Source organism: Diceros bicornis, unplaced genomic scaffold (assembly GCF_020826845.1).
Source record: "Diceros bicornis minor isolate mBicDic1 unplaced genomic scaffold, mDicBic1.mat.cur scaffold_93_ctg1, whole genome shotgun sequence".
NCBI lineage: Eukaryota > Metazoa > Chordata > Mammalia > Perissodactyla > Rhinocerotidae > Diceros > Diceros bicornis.
Genome location: NW_026691823.1, coordinates 932,911 through 956,122, shown reverse-complemented (window position 1 = coordinate 956,122; position 23,212 = coordinate 932,911). Strand labels below are relative to the sequence as shown.

The 23,212-nt window shown below is 39.6% G+C and overlaps 1 protein-coding gene across 1 annotated transcript in view; it reads left to right on the top strand.

Annotated features, from left to right (window-relative positions):
* Positions 1 to 3,627: 3,627 nt before the first annotated feature.
* The window catches only part of LOC131403876 (centrosomal protein kizuna-like), a 68,158-nt gene continuing 48,573 nt past the window's right edge, over positions 3,628 to 23,212 (top strand). Inside the window, 3 exon segments of the mRNA XM_058538112.1 lie at positions 3,628 to 3,654; positions 4,344 to 4,947; positions 5,392 to 5,707. Coding sequence (XP_058394095.1) covers positions 3,628 to 3,654; positions 4,344 to 4,947; positions 5,392 to 5,707 — 947 coding nt within the window.

Genomic DNA, 23,212 nt, shown 5'->3' with positions numbered 1-23,212 from the left:
TGGGAGGTTTTTGATGAGCATTTTGATCTCTTTACTTGTGATTGGTCTGTTCATTTACTCTATTTCTTCTTGATTCAGTTTTGGGAGGTTGTAGGAATCTAAGAATTTATCTATTTCTTTTAGGTTATCCTGTTTGGTGGCATGTAAGTTGTTCAGTGTATTCTCTTACTGTCTTTGGATTTCTGTGGTATCTGTTGTAATTTCTCCTCTTTCATTTCTAATTTTATGTCTTTGAGCCTTTTCTCTTTTTTTCTTCGTGAGTCTGGCTAAGGGTCTGTCAATTTTGTTTCAATCTTCTCAAAGAACCAGCTCTTTGTTTCATTGATCCTTTCTACTGTTTTTTTAGTCTTTATTTCATTTATTTCTGCTCTAATTTTTATTATTTCCCTCATTCTGCTGACTTTGGACTTCATTTGTTCTTCATTTTCTGGTTCTATTAGGTGTAGTTTAAGGTTACTTATTTGGTATTTTTCTTGTTTGTTGAGGTGCGCTTGTATTGCTATGAATTTCCTTCTTAGAACTGCTTTTGCTGCATCCTGTAAGAGTTCTTTTGTTGTCTTTTCATTTTCATTTGTCTTCAGGTATTTTTTGATTTCTCCTTTGATTTGTTCATTGATCCAATGGTTCTTCAGTCACGTGTTCTTTAGTCTCCACATATTTGTGACTTCCCCATCTTTTTTCTTGTAGTTGATTTCTAGTGTCATAGCATTGTGGTCAGAAAAGAGGCTTGATATGATTTCAATCTTAAATTTATTCAGGCTTGCCTTGTTTCACAACATATGGTCTATCTTTGAGAATGTTCCATGTGCACTTAAGAAGAACATGTATTCTGCTGTTTTAGGAGGGTATGCCCTATATATATCAATTAAGTTCATCTGATCATATGTTTCATTTAATTCCACTATTTACTTGTTGCCTTTCTCTGCATGATCTATCCATGGATGTAAGTGGGTTGTTCAGGTCCCCTGTTATTATTGTGTTGCTGTTAATTTCTCCCTTTAGGTCTATTAATAGTTGCTTTATATTCTTTTGTGCTGCTGTGTTAGGTGCATATATCTTTATAAGTGTTATGTCCTCTGGGTGGAAAGTCCCCTTTATCATTATATACTGCCCCTCTTTGTCTCTCATAGTCTTTTTTATCTTGAAGTCTGCTTTGTCTGGTATAAGTATGGCAACACCTAGTTTCTTTTATTTGCCATTTGCCTGGAGTATTGTCTCCCATCCCTTCATTCTGAGCCTGTTTGTTTTTAGAGCTGAGATGTGTTTCCTGGAGGCAGCATATTGTTGGGTCTTGTTTTCTAATCCACCCCAGCACTCTGTGTCTGTTGATTGGAGAATGCAATCAATTTACATTTAGAGTGATTATTGATACATGAGGGCTTAATCCCACCTAATCTATATTTCCATTGTTTCTCTTCCTTTGTGTTTCTGACTACCATTTCATTTTGGGGGTTTTCTGTGGAAGTTTCTCTCTCTTTTTTTTTTTTAATTGATGTTTTAATGGTTTCTAAAATTGTGAAATATTGGGTTGTACATTTTTGTTTGTCGATCACCATATATATGACTCCCTTCACCCCTTGTGCCCACCCCCCACCCCCACTGCCCCTGGTAACCACAGTCCAGTTTTCTCTGTCCATGTGTTGGTTTATATTCCACATATGAGTGAGATCATACAGTGTTTGTCTTTCTCTTTCTGGCTTATTTCACTTAACATATTACGCTCCAGGCCCATCCATGTTGTTGCAAATGGGACGATTTTGTCTTTTTTTATGGCTGAGTAGTATTCCATTGTATATATATACCACATTTTCTTAATCCAATTGTCAGTCGAGGGACACTTAGGTTGCTTCCACTTCTTGGCTATGGTGAATAATGCTGCAATGAACATAGGGGTGCATAAGCCTCTTTGGATTGTTGATTTCAGGTGCGTTGGATAGATTCCCAGTAGTGGGATGGCTGGATCATAGGGCATCTCTATTTTTAATTCTTTGAGGAATCTCCATACCGTTTTCCATAGAGGTTGCACCAATTTGCATTCCCACCAGCTGTGTATGAGGGTTCCTGTTTCTCCACATCCTCTCCAACATTTGTTGTTTTTTGTCTTGGTGATTAGACAGAGTTTTTTGAAATGCCTAAAACCAGTAAGTTTCACAGTCTTTGCCAAGGGGCTTTGAGTGTGTCTTCGGGCACACCTTCAGCCCTCATCCAGGCAGTTTACAATTCCACCTTGACCTTTACTAAGTGCTTGCACAGAGCCTCCGGGCAAGCCTGAGGTGAGAGCTTAGGCCCTTTTCAGGACTTTTCCTGAGCATGCCCAAGGCCTGAGCGTGCAGGTGGCCATCTGGATTTCCAGGAGTGTGTTGGAGCTTTTCAAAGCCCCCTGTGGACATCTTGTTAACCAGCTTTTCCTTTTAAGGTTTTTAGTTAGCCTGTTGTTTGCCCAACTGTTATCTACTGCCCAACTTTTATATACAGCCTTGATGTTAAACAATTGTCTCTGATTTTTTTTTTTTTTTTTTTTTTTTTGTGAGGGAGATCAGCCCTGAGCTAACATCTGATGCCAATCCTCCTCTTTTTTCTGAGGAAGACTGGCGCTGAGCTAACATCCGTGCTCATCTTCCTCCACTTTATATGGGACGCCGCCACAGCATGGCTCGACAAGCAGTGCGTCGGTGCATGCTGGGGATCCGAACCGGCGAACCCCGGGCTGCCGCAGCAGAGTGCGTGCACTTAACTGCCTGCGCCACTGGGCCGGCCCCTGTCTCTGATTATTTTTGACAAATACCCCCAAGGAGAAGGCTTTTTGCACTGTGTGAGCTTCAAGTCAAGTCAAAAAAAGACAGTCTTGTGAGTGTAGCCTTCCAGGAAACCACCAGATAAGTCACGTAATGACAGTTCTCTGAGAATGGGGTGTTGAAGGAATTCCATCTCTTTTCCACTCTTTCCAGTAGCTGTTAGACTGCTGGGTTACAGGCTGTGGATTTTCAAAGTTACCGCAGACCTGAAGAGTGGGAAATGAGAATAGGACAAGATAAAGCACCATAAAGTGTACTGTTCCTACCAAGATTCAGTTGTTTTTCTTGAGTAAATGCTCCCCTGATTGCTGCAAGCCTGTGGTTAATCTCCAGAATTCTAAGTTATTTTCCAGTGTCGAAGATGTTTTCCAGTGTCACTGTTTGTTTTATGAAACATAGAATTTTGAGAGGTTCTTATTCTACCATTTTCTCTGACATCTCTGTTCATTTGTTTTTAACATCAAAGTTGTTTCTTTTATTTTTTGGAATAGAAGAGATGGTATATTTGAAGAGAAGCAACACCTGATTCTGTTTCAGCTGTGTTTATGGCATTTTCTGTCTGAACATTTGGGCCTCAGTTTTTCCATATGCAGAAAAGGGGTGCAAATATGTCTCCCCATCTATTCTGTAGGGCTCTGTGAACTAAATGCTACTGTATATGTGGAGATGCTTTGGTCTCTTTGGAAGAAAAGCACTTAAATTCCTCAAGGCTTCAGGGTTGTTACTTCCAGTTCTGCTTCCCACTGTGCGTCCTTGATCAAGCCACTGAACCAATTGCTTCTGTTTCTTTTTCCACCTCTCCCCTCCCCTCTCTCTTTTCAAGGAAGAGACAATGTTCATTCTCCTGATAGACGTGCCAGTAAATTTAAATTGCTTTAAATGTATTTAAAATTATTTGAAAATGTTCAGGAAAAACTGTTGTTGTTATTTGAGGTTGACTAGAAATTATGGCTGTTTGCACATATGCAGAATATTATAATGCAATCTTGAATGTTATTATTGGAGGGTTTTTTATATTACACATATTACCAGAAATAGAGTTTTGAAACCTCTGGTAGTCCTTTGTATGCATCTCTTTCTCTCCCTCTCCCTTTTTTTTTTTTTCCATCAGGTACCTTCCTAGCTCCATCAAATCTGAGCATCTCTGAGGAAAGTGGCTAGAACTCACAGCTTTTTTTTTTTTGCTTGTGCTAAAATATACATAACATAAAATTTACCATCTTAACCACATTTAAGTGTACAATTCAGTGGCGTTAAGTACATTCACATAGTTGTGCAATGTATGCATTTCTTTTTGAAAAATATAGATTCCATAGTTCCTTGACAATATTTGCTTTGTGAACCAACACTGTTTTTAAAATTAAAGAGTATGGACTATACCAGTTTTTTGCTCATTCATTTTGTAGGAAGCCATGAGTTTTATAAACATGGTAGCTGTTGATTTCAATGGTGATGCTTCCTTTTCCTCATTTCATTTCTGAAAACAACCTAAACAACCTAATTGTTCATACACAATACATTTAACTCACGTCTCTTTTGGTGCTGCAGGTTGCAATGCAGGCAGGGATTAACTTGGGGACAGCTGTGTCAAGAGGATTGTATCAACCAGCAACAATCTTTATGGGCCGCCAAATGTCAGCCATCTCAAGCACTGGAGATGTTAGTACAGAGCAGAAATCTCCCCAACCCACGAAGAACTTCAGAACAATTCTTGACCCACGTTCACAGCAACAGACAGCCCAGAGCAGTGATGTGACAGACAGCTATGTAGTCTGCACTAATAGTGGCACACAGTGCTTAAATAAGTCTGACAAAATAGATGGAAGGACATCTCTTCAGATTGGTGAGAAAACGCCAGTCACAGCCAGCCCATTGTCTGAGGAGGAACAGACTCATTGCTTGGAGATAGGAAGCAACTCACGTCACGGCAAGAGTAATTTATCTGAAAGCAAAAAGTCTGCTGAACTCCATTCCCTGTTACGGGGAAGATTACGTCCAGGGAGCAGAACCACTGATTTAAAGTGTGACAGTTCCAGCAGATCAGGGGCATCAGAGGGAGAAATACTGACACGGGAACATATTGAAGTCAAGGAAGACAGTGCCAGACTACCAGTCGCTCCGATATCAGTCTCAGAATACTGTGCATCTGAAAGTAAGTGTTCTCAAGAGAAGCATTCTGCTCAGGAAGGTTTCTCAGGTGGGGTGAGAGGCTGAGATTGTTTGCTGATTTTTGTTGGTATTTAGTTTTTCTGGGTGGTAGTGGTCTTATGTAAGAACAAAGTGTACTCTCTAATTTTATCTTTTGTCAAAAAACAAAGTACAGTGGTGACTTTGCCAACAAATTCCATTCTAATGAATTCTTAAATATGTATGTGGAAATATTCTTACAAGCGAATTCTCTGATTTTTAAACTCATTGTTATATTTTTAATATATTTAATAAAATATTTTTAATGAGTTTTTAAATACTGTAATTAATCATGTATTGTTTCTACATGTTTTAACTGATGAATAATCCCATTCCGTGAGGTGGAACGTCTTACCTCGCTTCTCCCTGCACTTAGTGATCAGTAGTCTCTTCATATCCCCTCTTCCAGATCATCCTCCTCACGGGGACCCCGAGGCACAGAAGCCCTTCAGGAAAATGCAGCAACAGCAGGAAGAGGAAAGTCTGAGCAGCAGCAGTGACCTCACAGTTGCCGTAAGTGAAGATGGTCTGATTTTAGAGAGTCCAGAACCACAGCCAGATCCGAGTGACAAGATGGAGGGAGAAGATGGAATAGAGGCCTTAAAATTAATCCACTCTGAGCAAGAAAGAGGTGCCCTATCCACCGAAAAACATAATTGTATTTTGCAAACTCTAAGCTCTCCTGATTCAAAAAAGGAATCCTCCACTAACTCACCAACAAGAGAGTAAGCCATTGAATTTTTTTTTACTATTCTGTTTTTAATTATAGACGTTTTTAGAGATCATTCCACTGGGAATGTATTGTCGAACACTCAGTCATGAATGTATAAGTTCCTTACTCATAAATAATCTCTTAGCAAAGGTCTAATTTGCTTTCTTTTCTTTTTTTATAAAATAGCTTTAAAAGTCTGAATATCATTGAAATCATGGTGATTTGCAGTTTATAATTATATCCAAACAATCCCTGGTTAATTCATAAGTCATTCCCCCCACCCCTACCCTCCAGCCTTTTAAGAAAACAAATCATTTTGAAGTTGTGGTAACACAGAAGGTGACAAACGGTTAAACTTACTAGGAATTCAGCTTTAGAGGCTAGGAACTTTGTATCTAATTAATTTGCTTAATCCTAATATCCCTTGCCATGGTGTCATTTTTGTCATACGATTAAATATGAGTTAATAAGTTCTTCTAAGTGTATATCTAAGCCAGCTTTCCTTTTCTGAATGTAAATATGAGGACACTGGAATCTTTAATGTTAAATAGGAACAACATCAGTGTTATACATTTTGAGCACTTATTATAATATCCAACTCATGAAAGCTCATGTATAATTTTTTATTATTGATTGGAGGTACTAGGTGGAATTGTGTAGAAAACATGGAAACTGTTGAAAACCAATTCTGCAATGAAAAATAACTCTAATAGCATCAAATCTCTTTTAGGAGTGGAAGGAACCTACGTAACAAACTAAGGTAGATCTCACCTTTTAAAAATGAGGAAATCAAGGCTAGGGGCATAGGAATGACACGGAGGCCGTTGGGGCAGACCTTCCATACAGCCTGCCTCCCCAACCCACATGCCACCACTAGAATTTTCTGTTACACTGTGATGCCATCACTCTTTCTTTCCAACAGTCCCAGCAACAGTGAAAAGCCAAGTGGGCATCCTTGTATATGAGGGGATATGTTCTCTTTTAGAGCAGCGTTGCACCTTTAATGTATTGCCTCTTACCATTCATTATCTACTTATGGTGAAAATTTTAATTTATAGTCTGATTGACTTTAAAGTGATGTTCAAGAAATATTTATTAATAGCACATCCAAGTACAAAGTACTTGTACTGTGGATGGAAGAACCAACATGGTTCCTGTCATTGGGAAATTTGATTTATTAGAGTGGCAAGCCAAATGGATTTTTTTGTGTGTGTGTGAGGAAGATCGGCCCTGAGGTAACATCTGCCAATCCTCCTCTTTTTGCTGAGGAAGACTAGCCCTGGGCTAACATCCATGGCCATCTTCCTCCACTTTATATGGGACGCCGCCACAGCATGGCTTGACAAGTGGTGCGTCAGTGCGCGCCCGGGATCCAAACCAGCGAACCCCGGGCCGCCGCAGCGGAGCGCATGCACTTAACCGCTTGTGCCCCCGGGCTGGCCCCCCATTGGATTTTTCTAGTAAGAATACTTCTCTTGTCAAAGAGGTACAGGTATTATATACTACATCATCAGAAACTTTATTACTAGAGATAGAATGTATCTGTTTTGGGTTTCGTATTTGTAGGCTTCTTTTTATAGCAATTCATTGGACAAGTAAGTAGTTTGGTGGATTAACTGGGGGACTAGCGTACTTACCCAGGACTCAGGCTTTTTCTGAGATGAAAAAAGTTGGGTATGTGTATAGAATTAAGAATGTTCTCTCTCTCCTTCTCCTATATGACTGACTTTTTCCTATGATCTTAAAGCCAAGTTCCTCAGAATTTTGGGATATAGTCTTCCAAAATTTGTTAGAAAATATGGGCATTTGGGGAATTTTTGAATAGTTTGTCCTAATGGAATGGTCCCAGGATGAAAGGTCAGTCAGCAATGGTTGTTTTCTGTCTGTTACCAAATTTGAGCCCATTGATTTTTCTGTGGTAAAAGTACTACCCAGGGGCCGGCCCTGTGGCTTAGCGGTTAAGTGCGCGCACTCCGCTGCTGGCGGCCCAGGTTCGGATCCCAGGCGCACACTGACGCACCGCTTCTCGGGCCATGCTGAGGCCGTGTCCCACATACAGCAACTAGAAGGATTTGCATCTATGACATACAGCTATCTACTGGGGCTTTGGGGGAAAAAATAAATAAATAAATAAACAAAACAAAAAAAAAAGTACTACCCAGGAATAGGTTGAAGGTGGTTTAAATGATCCTGGTTAAACTGCTGACATCCTCACCGCTTTTGAGGCGCTGCGTTCTCTTATTTCCTCTTTAGCATGAGCTCTTCTCCTTGCTCTGAGGGTTAATTATTCATCTGAGACTATAGTGTCATATTTACAGAGCTAATACTATGACCTCAAAGGTTCATTATCTCAGTTTACTTTAGGGTCTGTTGGGGGCCTGGAGAAAAGTCACTTGAATGAATTTTAGTTAACAAAGATCGAGAGATGGGACAAAGGAAGACACATAGAAGGATCTGAACAGGAAAGCGGAACCTCTGATTTGATGAGAATGATGATAGATACTATGTTTGAGCACATCTATGTGCCAGCTGAGTTGCTGACCTTGAACATAAAACTTGGTCTTAAGCTTCCTGGCAGTGAAGGGAAAATAGATGTGCAGTATGCAGCGTAGTTTCCATCTGAGGAGAAAAGTGAAATCAAGGGTGACTTTTGGTGGTGTTTTCTCTTGTTTTTTGTTTGTTTTATTTAAAAAAACTTTTTAACAGCTTTATTGAGATATAATTCACGTACCATACAATCCACCCATTTAAAGTGTATAATTCAAGAGTTTTTGGCATATTATATTATTAATATTTAAATGCTGTGTTAAAATGTATATAACATAAAATTTTCCATTTTTAAGTGTACAATTTAGTGACGTTAATTATGTTCATGATATTGTACAACCATCACCACTACCTATTTCCAAAACTTTTTTGTCCCCCTTATATATTTGTCCTTTTGGTCTATTTCAATTCACATAACATTTTCAAGATTCATCCATGTTGTAGCAGGTATCAGAACTTCATTCCTTTTTAGGCTAAATAATATTCCAGTGTATGGATATACCACATTTTGTTTATCCATTCATCTGTTGATGGACATATGGATTGCTTCTCTGTTTAAAAGCCAAGCATCTTTGAGAAGGTTCATGACCCACCCCCATGGATATTTCCAGATAATTGAAGACCAGCTTGTGCTTCCTGCACAGTTCCTTCATTGCAAGCTATAATTCACATTTCTCACAAGGAAGCATATTAGAATGAAGCTGAGTAAAAGCAATGTTGTTAAAAAGGAGGACCTTGAATCTCATTGTTAAAGAGTAGTTTGCTGCAAACATTGGTACAAAGCTTCATGACCTAAAACACCAGACATTTATTATTTTTCAGGTGCCAGGTGGTTGGCCCAGTGTCATTTGGGGCTACAAGAATTATTTGGCCAGGTGTCCCTTATCGTCCAGTAGAGTAGTCCAACCTCAGTCACCTGGTGGTGGTAGCAGGGTTCCCAGCACAGCAAGAGGGCAAGCCCCAGTGCACAAATGCTTTAAAGTGTCTGCTTGTGTCAGGTTTGCTCATGTCCCATTGGCTAAAGAAAGTCACAGGACCCAGCCTAGAGTCAAGAGGTGAAAAAATATAATCCACCTCTTGATGGGATGAGTGGCAAAGTCACATTGCAAATGATTGCACACAGGAATGGGAAGATTACGGTTGCTTTTTGCAATCCACCACAGTACTTGAGGACAAATTCAAATGAAGATAACCTCAGTGTGAGTCAAAAGGGTCAGGAAAGGTTTTATCCCGGGGTGTTGATGCAGCATCTTGAAGGCTGTAAAGGCTTGAATAAGAAGGAGGAGGGAAAGGAGTGAATGAGGTCTGGAGGAAGAGTGCAAGAAGGAATGCAGATACAGAGAACACAAAGGGCGTGGGAGGGCAGAGCAAAGCGTGTGACTAAGGGCTCATTGAGCAGGGCTTGTTGGAGTAAAGGTTTAAAATGTTGCCTGGGTCATGTTTGAGAAAGACCTTGAATATCAGGGTAAAGAATTTAAAGTTCCTTCTCTGTGTTTTCCAGAACTATTGAAGGTTATTTTAAGAGAAGAGTGGTATGGTGAGTAACTTGATTTAGGAGAATTAATCTGACATCATTAGTTTCATCAGGATTAATTGTATACACTGGTGGGCAGAATTCTGAGATGGCCCCTGAGGTTCCTGCCCCCTGATGTACACTCTGTATAATCCCCTCACTTTGCGTGTGGGCAGGACTGTGAGTTTGAAGGATTTCCTTTCTGTGATTAGGCTATGTTACGTGACAGAGGTAAAGAATTTTGCAAACATAATGAAAGTCCCCAAATCAGTTGACTTTGAGGTAATCAAAAAGGAATTGTTCGGGGTGGGCCAGACCTAAACAGATCAACCTTTAAAAGGGACTGGGCACTTACTGAAATCAGATTCAAAGCAGCTGAGATACTCTCCTGTTCACCTGAAGAAGCAAACTTGCCATCTTATGATGAAGGCCACGTGGCAGACGATGGTATGTGCCCTGTGGGAGCTGAGGGCCTCAGTCCTATAGCCACGAGGACCTGAATTCTGCCAACAACCAGTGAACTTGGAAGAGGACCCTGAGCTTTAAATGAGATTGCCTATGAGGAGATGATAAAGATTAAATGAGATCATAAGGGTGAAGCCGTTATCCAATAGGGCTGGTCTCTTAAAAGAAGAGGAAGAGACACCAGAGCTTTCTTTCTCTGCCATGTGAGGACACAGTGAGAGGTGGCCATCTGCAAGTCTCACTAGGAACCAAATCAGCTGACACCTTGATCTTGGACTTCCCTGCCTCTAGAATTGCAAAAAATAAATTTTTGTTGTCTAAATCACCCAATTTGTGATATTTTGTTATGGCAACCTGAGCAGACTAATAAACCTGGCTAGAGGTTTATCCATTTTGTTGGGTTTTTCCCCAAAGAACCAGCTTTTTGTCTTTTGATTTTCTTTATTGTTTGCCTATTTTCAATTTCATTGGTTTCTGCTCTAAATTTTATTACTTCTTTTCTTCTGCTCACTTTGAATTTAATTTGCTCTTCTCTTTTCTAGTTTCCTAAGGTGGGAGCTTTGATTATTGACTTTTAGAGCTTTCTTCTTTTCTAATGTGTGCATTCAGTGCTATAAATTTCCCTGGAAGCACTGCTTTCACTGCATCCCACAAATTTTGATAAGTTGTATTTTCATTTTCGTTCAGTTCAAAATATTTTTAAATTTCTTCTGAGACTTCCTCTTTTACCCATGTGTTTAGGAGTGTGTTGTTTAATCTCCAAATATTTTGAGATTTCCTAGCTATATTTCTGTTATTGATCTCAGTTTAATTCTGTTGTGGTCTGAGAACATACTTTCTATGACTTCTGTTCTTGTAACTTTGTTGAGGTGTGTTTTATGGCCCAGAATGTGGTTTGTCTTAGCAAACGTTCCATGTGACCATGTGTATTTTGCTGTTGTTGGATGAAGTATCTTATAAATGTCGATTAGATCCAATTTAATGGTGCTATTCAGTTTAGCTATATCCTTGCTGCTTTTTACCTGCTGGATATGTTAGTCACCGACAGAGGTGACTAAATATTCAACTATAATAGTGGCTTTATCTATTTCTCCTTGCAGTTCTATCACTTTTTGCCTGTGTATTTCAATGCTCTGTTGTTAGGTGCATACACTTTAAGGATTTTTGTGATATTCCTAGGTGTAGATTTTTTGGGTAATTATCCTACTTGGTGTTCTCTGAGCTTCCTGGATCTGTAGTTTGGTGGTATATGTTGTTAACTTCGGAAAATTCTTAGCCATTATTACTTCAAATATTCCTTCTGCTCCTTTCTCTCTTTCTCCTCCTTCTGGTATTCCCATTACTTGTATGTTACACCCTTTGTAATTATCCTACAATTCTTGGATGTTCTGTCCCATTTTTTTTTCATTCTTCCTTCTCTTCGCATTTCAGTTTGGGAAATTTGTACTGACATATCCTCAAGCTCACTGATTCTTTCCTCAGCTATGTCCAGTCTATTGGTGAGCCCCTCATAGATGGTCTGTTTTGAGTTTGATGTTTAGTTTTTTGGTTTTGAAATTATGTAGACCATTTAAAATTAATTATTTTTTATAAACCCCTGTATTAAAGAACCAAACTGTTCTCTCTTCTAGTTATAGTACCTTAGTTGAAAATCCCATTTTGTAATTCCATTTTGAGTCAACCAAAGTTTCCTGAATACCTAGTAGGCCCAAAGCTCTGTACTGTGAGGTATGGGGTTGTAGCAATCTGAAATATGGCTGCAAATTCTTCAACACTCCTCTTATTAAAAGATGGGATCTCTCTCCCCTTCCCTTGAATATGGATGGGCTTATGACTGCTTCAACCAAATAGAGCATGGTAGAATTGATCCTCTATGACTTCCAAAGTTGAGTTATAAAAGGCCGTGCAGTTGCCACTCTTTTTGCTGGAACATGTGTTCTTGGAACCCTGAACCACCATGTAAGAAGTCTGACTATTCTGAGACTGCCGTGGTAAAGAAATTATGTGTAGGTGCTCTAGACTGTGGTCCCAGCTGTGCCCATCCTTGCAGCTATCCCCTCCAAAGTACCAGACATGTAGGCGAAGCCTTCTTGGACCCTCTACCAAGTGCATCCACCAGCTGATATCACTGAATAACCTCTCTCAATAATACCTAAAACAGAAGAATCCACTCAGCCAAGCCCTGACTGATTTTCTGATCCACAAAGTCATTAGATAGAATAAAATGGTGGTGTTTTTTTTTTTTATTATTGTTTTTTGTGTGTGTGTGTGTGTGTGTGTAAGGAAGATCAGCCCTGAGCTAACATCCATGCCAATCCTCCTCTTTTTGCTGAGGAAGACTGGCCCTGAGCTAACATGCATGCCCATCTTCCTCTACTTTATATGGGATGCCGCCACAGCATGGCCTGACAAGTGGTGCGTGGTGCCCACCCGGGATCCAAACCCAGGCTGCCAGCAGCGGAGAGCGCACACTTAACCACTACACCACGGGGCCGGCCCCAAAATGGTTGTTGTTTTAAGCTACAAAGCTTTGGGGTAGTTTGTTACGAGTCTATAGATAGCTAGTATAGGACTTTGTTCATTTAACATTAAATATTTACTGAGTGCCTACTCTGTCCCAGGCACTACTCTTGCTCTTATGGTATTTATGATCATGCGTGTGGAGGGGAGGAAGAAAACACAAACCAATAAACAATCTGTGTGAAAATATTATGACAAAGAACGAGCAGGTTAAGTGCATAGAGAATGCATAGATGCAATTTAGTGTAGGATACTCAGGGAAAGTCTCTGTGGTGATTTGACATTTGAGAGGAGATCTAAAGTGAGTGAGAGTAAGCCACATTAAATTGTACCCATGCCTTCTCTGTCTATTTAACCTGCTTTATTCTTTGTTACCTTAATTTTCACCCTGGTATATTTGTTTGTTTATCAATTTATGTTTCATTTCTCTCCTTCAGTGTCTTGGAGATGAGTGGGATATATCTTGAGGACGAGAATACCATGCAGCAGGAACAGCAAGTACACAGGCCCTCTAGTGGCAGCATACGTGGTGTTTCTAGGAACAGCAAAGAAGCCAGTGCAGCTGGACCACAACAGGTGAGTGAGGAAGGTAGGAGATGGAGTGAGAGAAATATCAGTGGGCCACATCACAAAGGGTCTTGTAGGCTGTAGGAAGAACTTTGGATTGTGCTTCAAGGGAGGTGAAGAACCACTCTGGCTGCTTAATGGAAAATGAACTGTAGGGGACAGGGTGGGAGCAAGGAGACCTGTTTAGAGAATATTACAGTAATCTAGGGAGTAGGTGGTGGTGCCTTGGGCCAGGGTGGCAGCAGTGAGAAGTGTCAAATTCTGGATATACATATATTTTTTGTGTTTAAAAAAAAACACAGGGCCGGCCCCGTGGCTTAGCGGTTAAGTGCGCGCGCTCCGCTGCTGGCGGCCCAGGTTCAGATCCCGGGCGCGCACCGACGCACCGCTTCTCCGGCCATGCTGAGGCCGCGTCCCACGTACAGCAACTAGAAGGATGTGCAACTATGACATACAACTATCTACTGGGGCTTAGGGGGGGAAAAATAAATAAATAAAATAAAATAAAATAATACATAACATGAGATCTATCCTCTTAACATTTTTTAAGACTTTATTTTTTGGAACAGTTTTAGGTTCACAATAAAATTAAGAATTAGGTACAGAGATTTCCTATATACCGCCTGCCCCTACACATACATAGCCTCCCCCATCATCAATATCCTACACCAGAGTGGTACATTTGTTACAACTGATGAACCTGCATTGACACATCATAATCACCCAAAGTCCACAATTTATATTACAATTCACCCTTGGTATTGTACATTCTATGAGTTTGAACAATGTATAATGACATGTATCCATCATTATAGTATCATAAAGAGTATTTTCACTGCCCTAAAAATCCTGTGTGCTCTACCTATTCATACCCCCACCCCCACCCCCTGCTAACTACTGATCCTTTTACAGTTTATAGTTTTGGCTTTTCCAGAATGTCATATTCTTGAAATCGTATAGTATGTAGCCTTTTCAGATTGGGTTCTTTCACTTAGTAATATGCCTTTGAGGTTCCTCCATGTCTTTTTGCGGCTTGATAGATCATTTCTTTTTAGTGCTGAATAATATTATGTTGTCTTGATGTACTGCAGTTTATCCATTCACCTACTGGAGGACATCTTTGTGACTTCCACATTGTTGGCAATTATGAATAAAGCTGCTGTAGACATCCATGTGCAGGTTTTTGTGTGGATGTAAGTTTTCAGTTCATTTGGGTAAATACCGAAGAGTGCAATTGCTGGATTGTTTGGTAAGACTATGTTTAGTTTTATAAGAGGCTCCCAAACTGTCTCCCAAAGTGGCTGTACCATTTTGCATTCCCATCAGCAATGAATGAGAGTTCTTGTTTCTATAATCCTTGTTAGCATTTGTTATTGTCAGTTTTTTTGGATTTTAGCCATTCTAATAGGTATGTAATGATATCTTCTTGTTTTAATTTGCTGTTCCCTAATGACATATGATGTTGAGTATCTTTTCATATGCTTATTTACCATCTGTATATCTTCTTTGGTGAGGTGTCTGTTCAGATCTTTTCCCGTTTTTTAATTGGGTTATTCGTTTTCTTATTGTTGAGTTTTAAAGAGCTCTTTGTATATTTTGGATATAAGTCCTTTATCAGATGTGTCTTTTGCAAATATTTTCTCCCAGTCTGTGGCTTGTCTTCTCATTCTCTTGATGTTATCTTTTGCAGAGCATAAGTTTTTTAATTTTAACGAAGTCTAGCTTATTAGTTATTTTGTTCGTGGATCATGTCTTTAGTGTTGTGTCTAAAAAGTCATCACCAGGGCCGGGCCCGTGGCTTAGCGGTTAAGTGCGCGCACTCCGCTACTGGCGGCCCGGGTTCAGATCCCGGGCGTGCACTGACGCACTGCTTCTCTGGCCATGCTGAGGCTGTGTCCCACATACAGCAACTAGAAGGATGTGCAACTATAACATACAACTATCTACTGGGGCTTTGGGGAAAAAAAAAAAAAAAGGAGGAGGATTGGCAATAGACGTTAGCGCAGAGCCGGTCGTCCTCAGCAAAAAGAGGAGGATTAGCGTGGATGTTAGCTCAGGGTTGATCTTCCTCAGAAAAAAATAAAAAATAAATAAACAAATAAAAAGTTATCACCATACCCAAAGTCATCTAGACTTTCTCCTATGTTATCTTCTAGGAGTTTTATGGTTTTATATTTTACATTTAGGTCTGTGATCCATTTTGAGTTAATTTTTGTGAAGGGTATAAGATCTGTGTCTAGATTCATTTTTGTTCATGTGGATATCCCGTTCCAGCACCATTTATTGAAAAGTTAACATTTTTACATGTACAGTACAATATTGTTAACTGTAAGCACACTGTTGTATACCATATCCCTAGAACTTTTTCATCTTGAACGACTGAAACGTCATACTCATTGAACAGTAAATCCTCATTTCCCTCTTCCCCCAGCCCCTGGCAACCGCCATTCTACTTTCTACTTCTATGAATTTGACTACTTCAGATATCTCATATAAGTGGAACCAACCAATGTTTGTCCTTCTGTGACTGACTTATTTCGTGTAGCATGATGTCCTCAAGGTTCATCCATGTTGTAGCATCTGACAGGATTTCCTTCTTTTTATGGCTAAATAATATTCCATTGCATGTATATACTACATTTTCTTTATCCATTCATCTGTCGATGACATTTAGTTTGTTTCCCCCTCTTGGCTATAATGCTGCAGTGAATAATGCTGCAGTGAACATGGGAGTGCGGCTATGTCTCTGAGATCCTGATTTCAGTTCTTTTGGATAAATACCCAGAGTGAGATTGCTGGATCATATGGTAGTTCTATTTTTAATTTTTTGAGGAACTTCCATGCTGTTTTCCATAGCGGCTGCAACATTTTACACTCCCACTAATAGTGCACAGGGTTCCAGTTTTTCCACATCCTCAACAATACTTGTTCTTTTCTTTTCTTTCCTTTTTTTTTTAATAATGGCCATCCTAACAAGTATGAAGTGATATCTCATTGTGGTTTTGATTTGCATTTCCCCGATGATAAGTAATGTTAAGCATCTTTTCATATACCTGTTGGCCATTTATATATCGTCTTTTGAGAAATATCTATTCAAATCCTTTCTCCATTTTTTAATCAGGTTATTTGGTTTTTTGCAGTTGAGTTGTTAGAGTTCCTTTTGTATTTTGGATGTTAACCTCTTATCAGATATATGGTTTGCAGATATTTTTCCCATTCTGTAGGTTGCCTTTTCACTCTGTTGATTGTTTCCTTTGCTGTGTAGAAATTTTCTAGTTTGATGTAGGCCCACTTATCTATTTTTGCTTTTGTTGCCTGTGCTTTTGATGTCATATTTAAGAAATCATTGCTAAGACCAATGTCAGGCAGCTTTTCCCCTATGTTTTCTTCTAGGAGTTTTACAGTTTCAGGTCTTACGTTTAAGTTGATTTTTAAGTCTATTTTGAGTTGATTTTTGTGTATAGTGTAAGATAAGGGTCCAGTTTTATTCTTTTGCACGTGAATAACAGCACCATTTGTTGAAGAGACTATCTTTTCCCCATTGTGCCTCCTTGATGCCTTTGTCAAAGATCAGTTGACTATATATATGTGGATTTATTTCTGGGTTTCTATTCTGTTCCATTTGTCTGTGTGTCTGTGTTTATGCCAGTACCATACTGTTTTGATTATTGTAGCTTTGTAATATGTTTTGCAATCAGTAGATGTGACTCCTCCAGCTTTGTTCATTTTCTCCATGTTATTTTGGCTATTCAGAGTCCTTTGTGGTTCCATATGAATTTTAGGATTGGTTTTTCTATTTCTGTGAAAAATGCCATTGGGATTTTGATAGGGATTGCATTGAATGTGTAGCTCACTTTGGATAGTGTGAACATTTTAACAATATTAAATCTTCCAATCCATGAATATGAGATATCTTTCCATTTGTCTGTCTCTCCTTTAATTTCTTTCAGCTATGTTTTGTAGTTTTTAATGTACAAGTCTTTTGCCTCCTTGGTTAAATTTATTCCTAAGTATTTTATTCTTTTTGATACTATTGTAAATGGGATTGTTTTCTTTGGATTGTTATATAGAAATGCAACTGATTTTTGTATGTTGATTTTGTATCCTGCAACTTTACTGAATCATCAGAGTATAAATGCACTTTAAAGCCGTGGACCCTGAGAAGAACATTAGGCAATGAGTGTGAATAGGAAAGCAGCCCAAGGCCTGGCTCCACATTCAAGGTCAGGAAAATGAGAAGGAAACAGCAAAGGAGTTTGAGGCGAAGCTGCAGGGAAGAATCAAGAGAACCAAGAAGAAGTTGTGCTGCAGATGCCAAGTGGAGTATTTCAAGTGAGGTTTAGAAGGATTAAATAACCTTAGAGGTGCAGCTAGCGTTCGAACTGACCGCCGGATGCCAGAATTCATGCTCTTAATTTCTGTGCTCTACCATGCAAATCACAATCATAATGGTGATATACCCTTCAGTAGCACCCACTCTGTGCCAGGCACTGTTCTGAAGAGCTTTGTTTATAATAATCCATTTATTCCTATCATCATTACCCTTTTACAAAGGAGAAAACTGAGACACAGAGAAGTTATGTTCAAAGTCACAAAGTGGCTCAGTGTACTTTGAGCTCGGCCGTCTGGGTCCAGAGTCTGTATTCTTAACTGATACCCTGGGCTGGTTCCCAGTAACTCTCTACTGCCTAAAAAACTGGAATATCAGAGATAATATTTCATTAGGTTGAATAAGGAAGCTCCAGAAGCAAATGAGATTATTTAATTAGGAAAAGAAAAGAAAACTAAGCGGTGGCAATTTGAGCTTTTGCTCTGTCCGTATTGATTTTTGTGCCTTCCAGCCTCAAATAAGCTGAGGAAGTGCTGTGTGCCCTTCTTCAAGCTGAGCAAAGTACTCGCAGAGTTGCTTTGTTCCTTCCCCCCTGGAGTATGGCTGACAGCAAAACGTAATGCTGCCTTTTACACTAAATAAATGAAAGCCTTGGTTTCTCAGGGTCATAAAAATGTGATCACATGAAGTGAATCTCCTCTAGTGATTTTAATTTAGCCCCTCTTCAAAGTTAAATATGGGAAGGAGGTTCTTGCATCTGAAATTCTTGCATAAAACTGTGTTTCTTGTAGCATTTACCCGCAAGTCACTCTAAGCGGAGCTGGAAGCATGTTTATCGATTCAGTGTTCCTTCAGATGTGATGATGCCTTCAGGTGTCTGCTTCACTTGCTTTTTTTCTTCACCACTGTCTCTTGTTTTTCCTGGACCTGACCTCTGCCCCTCAACAAGTGGCCCCCTGAGCTTTTTCTTGCTGCCCCACAAATGATCGCTTTTGTTCCCAAAGTAAGGTTGTGCATTACACTTTTGAAAAGATAACCTGGTGCCAGCAGGTGGGGCTGTCAGTGTATCCCCTTCCTGTTCTGCCTGGCACTTCATTCCCCAGTCTTGCCTGTGCCTCTCCTGTTAGCTCACCTACTTTGATCTGAAAAATCTAAGACTTTCCTTATCTTTATTTTGGTTTAAATTTTTACAAGTCCAGAACCAGGCTTCCAAGAGGGCAGCAGTCCTCAGACCAGATGGTCAGCGAAGTAGGCATTAACTGTCACTCAGTGTCTGTACGGGAGATGTTAAAAGAAGTCTCCATTGACCGACCTGAACCTGGTTCCCCAGCCTTTCCCACCCTTCTCGCCATAGGCTTCTGGCCTCAGTCAGAAGAGGTGGGTGCCCTAGAGCAAAGGCAGGAGTCGGGGATACCGAGAACACTCGCAGAGGTTAAAACCAGAGGAACTTGTAACATTTCTTGCAAGACAGGTGCACTGATGAAAATTCTCTCAATTTTTGTCTGCTTTTTCCATTTCTTAAATGCTTATACGTATATTGATGTTTTCATTCATCTTGAGTCAATTTTGAAAATGTAGTGTTGGGGGAAGAGGGAGAATCTCCCTCTGCCCTTTCCCTTAAGGTTCTTCTGGCTGGCCAAATAATCAACAAGACAGGTTAGCAGGAGAAAATAATACCAAGTTTAATAACACGTATACATGGGAGAAAGCAGGGACACTGCGTTTATCAACACAATAGCAGAAATTCTCGTCTTAAATACCATGTTCAGCCAATGACAAAGGAGGATTTTGGGGGTGGGGGGAGTCAGTTACAGGAGATTACCACTAAAGCACAGTAAACAAGAGTAAGGTTTATTATGCAGCCCCAAGGCCTCACCTTCCACATTGATAAGTCTCTAGAAATGAGCTCATCCCCCCTCTTCCCAATACAGAGAGGGAGATACCTTTACAAATGGAGACTTTCCTTGTAAATGTAAATGATTGTCTGGCAACTCCTCGCAGGGTCATCCAGAGAATGTGGCCAGAGAGACAGAACTTCTGATAAGAGGGGCTTGTTGGTGCCTTTCCTATTGTAACATTTATCCTACATTATCTTTACAGCCATCATGATAGATCTGTTCCAGGAAGGAGTTACTATGTCACATTCTTTAGGCAGTTAGTGGGGGAGGTCAAATGTCCCTAGAGAAAACAGCCAAGGTAAAGAGATAGATTTCAGGGTGGCCAAATCTTGATCTCCCACAGTAGAGTGTACTAGAAAAATTTTCTAGTTTCTTAATACTTTTCTAAGTTTTCAAATTTGTGGGCAGCTTTTATATTTTACAATTTTTTTTCTTTTTTTTTTTCTGAGGAAGATCATCCCTGAGCTAACATCTGTTGCCAGTCTTCCTGTATCTTGGGTGTGGGTCACCACCACAGCATGGCTGCCGACAAGTGGTGTAGGTCCACGCCCGGGAACTGAACCTGGGCCGCCAAAGTAGAGCATGCCAAACTTAACCACTAGGGCACGGGGCTGGACCCTATATTTTAGAATTTTTACCGTGTCAATAATTATGTTTCTTTTTCATTCATAATTTTATGTCTGCCCAACTTTTTTCATCAATCAATCCTGCATGAGATTTGTCTATTTTATTAATTTCTCCAAATAATCAGATTTCATCCCATCTGTTGCTTTTTAAAAATCTCATTTGTTTCTGTTATTACGTTTATTATTCCCTTTTTACTTTGCTTGGTTTTACCATGTGGTTTTTTTCTAACTGAGTTGAATGCCTAATTTTCAATCTTTCCCATTTTAGAACATATACTTTTGAGGCTTTAAATTTCCATGTAAGTACTGCTTGACTTGCACCCCACTGGTTTTGACAAATAATGCTATCACTCCCATTCAGTTTTAAGTATTTTAATTTAATTATCTAAATGTTTATAATTATTATATCTTTTTCTTTGACATAGGTATTATGTAAAATGATTTTTGGTTGTTTCTAAACATATTAGGGGAAAAGAGGATTCTCTTTTCATTATAGATTTCCAATTTTATCACATTGTTGGCAGAGAATGTGTTCTGAACAACATCTGTCCTTTGGTCTTTGTTGATTGGCCATAGTAATGGCCAATTTTTATAAATGCCCATAATGCTTGAAAACATGTATATTCACTCTTCATTGGGTAGGGTTCTGTATGTTTCCATTAGCTCGAGCTTAATAATTACATGATTCTAATCACCTATATATTTACTAATTTTTGTTTCATCTATAAGTTTCTGACCTTTCAAAATCTATTGTTAATTAATATTTTTACTTTCTTTCCAGGCAGTATAAGTACCTTAGAGACTGTATCTCCATTTCTTCCCCATGGGTCTGCTTCTGTTTTCTTTTCTTTCTCTCGCTTTTTAATCGCTCTTGTCTTGTTTTTCTCAAATCTCTGGCAATTTTTGAATGGATATTGTGTAGGAGAATTCTGGGAGTGATTTGAGGACAAGGAAGTTTTCCTCCTCTAAAGAGGATTTGCATTTGCTTCTGGCAGGCACCTGGGGCAGAAGTGATCCTGGGTCCCTTTCATCCAGGTTGAAGAATTGAGACAGTGTGAAGCCAGGCCTTGGTCCCTTTGAGGGCCAGACTCCGTTTCACCGTTATCCACAGGAAGCAGCCCTTTGAAGTTCCAGTTCAAAGTGTGGGTGATTTATTAGGGTTCCCCTTCGTTGGTAGACCTGGACTTCAGTTTTTATTCTCCCACTCTGTGGGATTGCCTGAAGCTCCACTCAGCTTCTCAGACTCTCAGCTGCCTTTTCTGGAATTGGCACATGCCCTTCAAAGAAAAATTGCCCCAGATGTTAGGCTTATCTCTCTGAATTTCCTTTTTTTCTAGGTTTTGATCCTGTAATTCATCACTGCCTTATCTCTCTAAGCTATCAAAGAGATATTTTTTATACTTTTTTTTGTTCTTAGTGCAAGGATTGGCCCGCATTAGCCAGGATGCCTTTACAAGAAGCAGAAGTCCTTGTCATGTGCTCTTTTTAAAATAAATTTTATTATTGAAGTATAGCCTACATACTAGTGAACAAAGCATGAGTGTACTGTTCCATTAATTATCACAGAGTGAACACAGCTGGTAACCCCCACCCAGTCAAGAAATAGTATCAGCACCCTGAAGCCTACCTTGTGTCTCTTCCTCCCTTCTCCCTCATAGTCGCTTCCACTTGGCTGCTGCTTCCTGTCTGAAGGCCGGGGAAACCAGATATCGTTTGGCCACTTTCAGTTTTAGTTATGAAATGCATAGCTTTGACAAAGTCATTTCTAATTTAATTTGTCTTTTACCTTTTAAATCTATTGGTGGAACAGTTTTCTCCCCTTCCATTTCATCTTTCTTTCCTTGTGATGAGCCCTCCCAAGTCTTTTAACAATTTGTCCTTTTAGATTATACACAGTACTTTCTTATTTTATTATGTGTGGTTACTAGAAAGCCTTCCAAACTCATAACCGTCTGCTGACATGGAGAATATGCGATTTCAGAATATTATGTTTTGTACACATTTATGAAAAATTATCCAGAATATGAACCTGTTCCCTTTTATTTCTCCTGTCAGGCTAGCCCTGTCCCTAATTCCCTTTCTTTAACTAGAGATGATCACAAGAAACAAATCAGGAACTTAGTGATTTGTTTGGAATGTTCTCTTTCTCTTTCCCTGCTCTAGACCACAGGAAGACTGGCAGAGCCATGACCTTTTGTGATTATAGTCTTGGATCTCCTTTTGACCAGTATCATCTTTTGACTAATTAAATTTGACTTCAAAGTTCTAGTTTACTATCTTCATCAGATTGATTTTTTCAGCTAAAGCACCTGGTACAGTGGCTGGCACATGTTGGCATTTGATAGTTAATGGTAATCTGATAGTGTGGTTCTGGAAGTCAAGATGCAGGGACATACATGACATATAAAGGGAATGGCCAACCTCTTTTTTTTTTTAAGTCAGAAATGAACTTGGCTTCTGTCTCTCCTACTCTGACTCTTAGCAATTTGATAAATTTAATTTCTAGCATCAATGAATCAGAATCCTGACAAAATGGACAGTTTGTTTTATTTAGCCCTTTTCACTGAGAAGTGTTGGGTATGATGCACCGTAAGTAGAGCTTGTGCTTAGCATCAGTACATGAGGTCACCAGCGAGGCTCCAGAAGTCTGCGAGTTCAACCAGGAAATCATCATCCAATTGGGTGTGATCAGAAGTTTTCCTAAAACCTGAGATACCTTCCAAAAACAAGATAATCAGGGCGGAAAATTGATCATAAAGGAAAATCGTAGACCAGGGAGCTGTAAGAGGCTCTCTGAAGCAAGGATGTGTGAGCAGCTGGAAAAGGGTCAGCCTGCAGCTGGGGAAAGGGAAGGCGAGAGGCAGAATTGAGCAATTATGTACTGGGTAGTACTGTTCTGCGGAGGAGGGTGCTGAGTCCGGGGTGGACAACTTGGGAAATGTCCTCTGGAGTGGGACAGTGGTGTTTTACCACACTTCACTGTGGCCTGACTGAAATCTTTAATCTTTTGTTAGAGTTAGGCTTGAGGTTGTTATATAAACTTGATATGCTA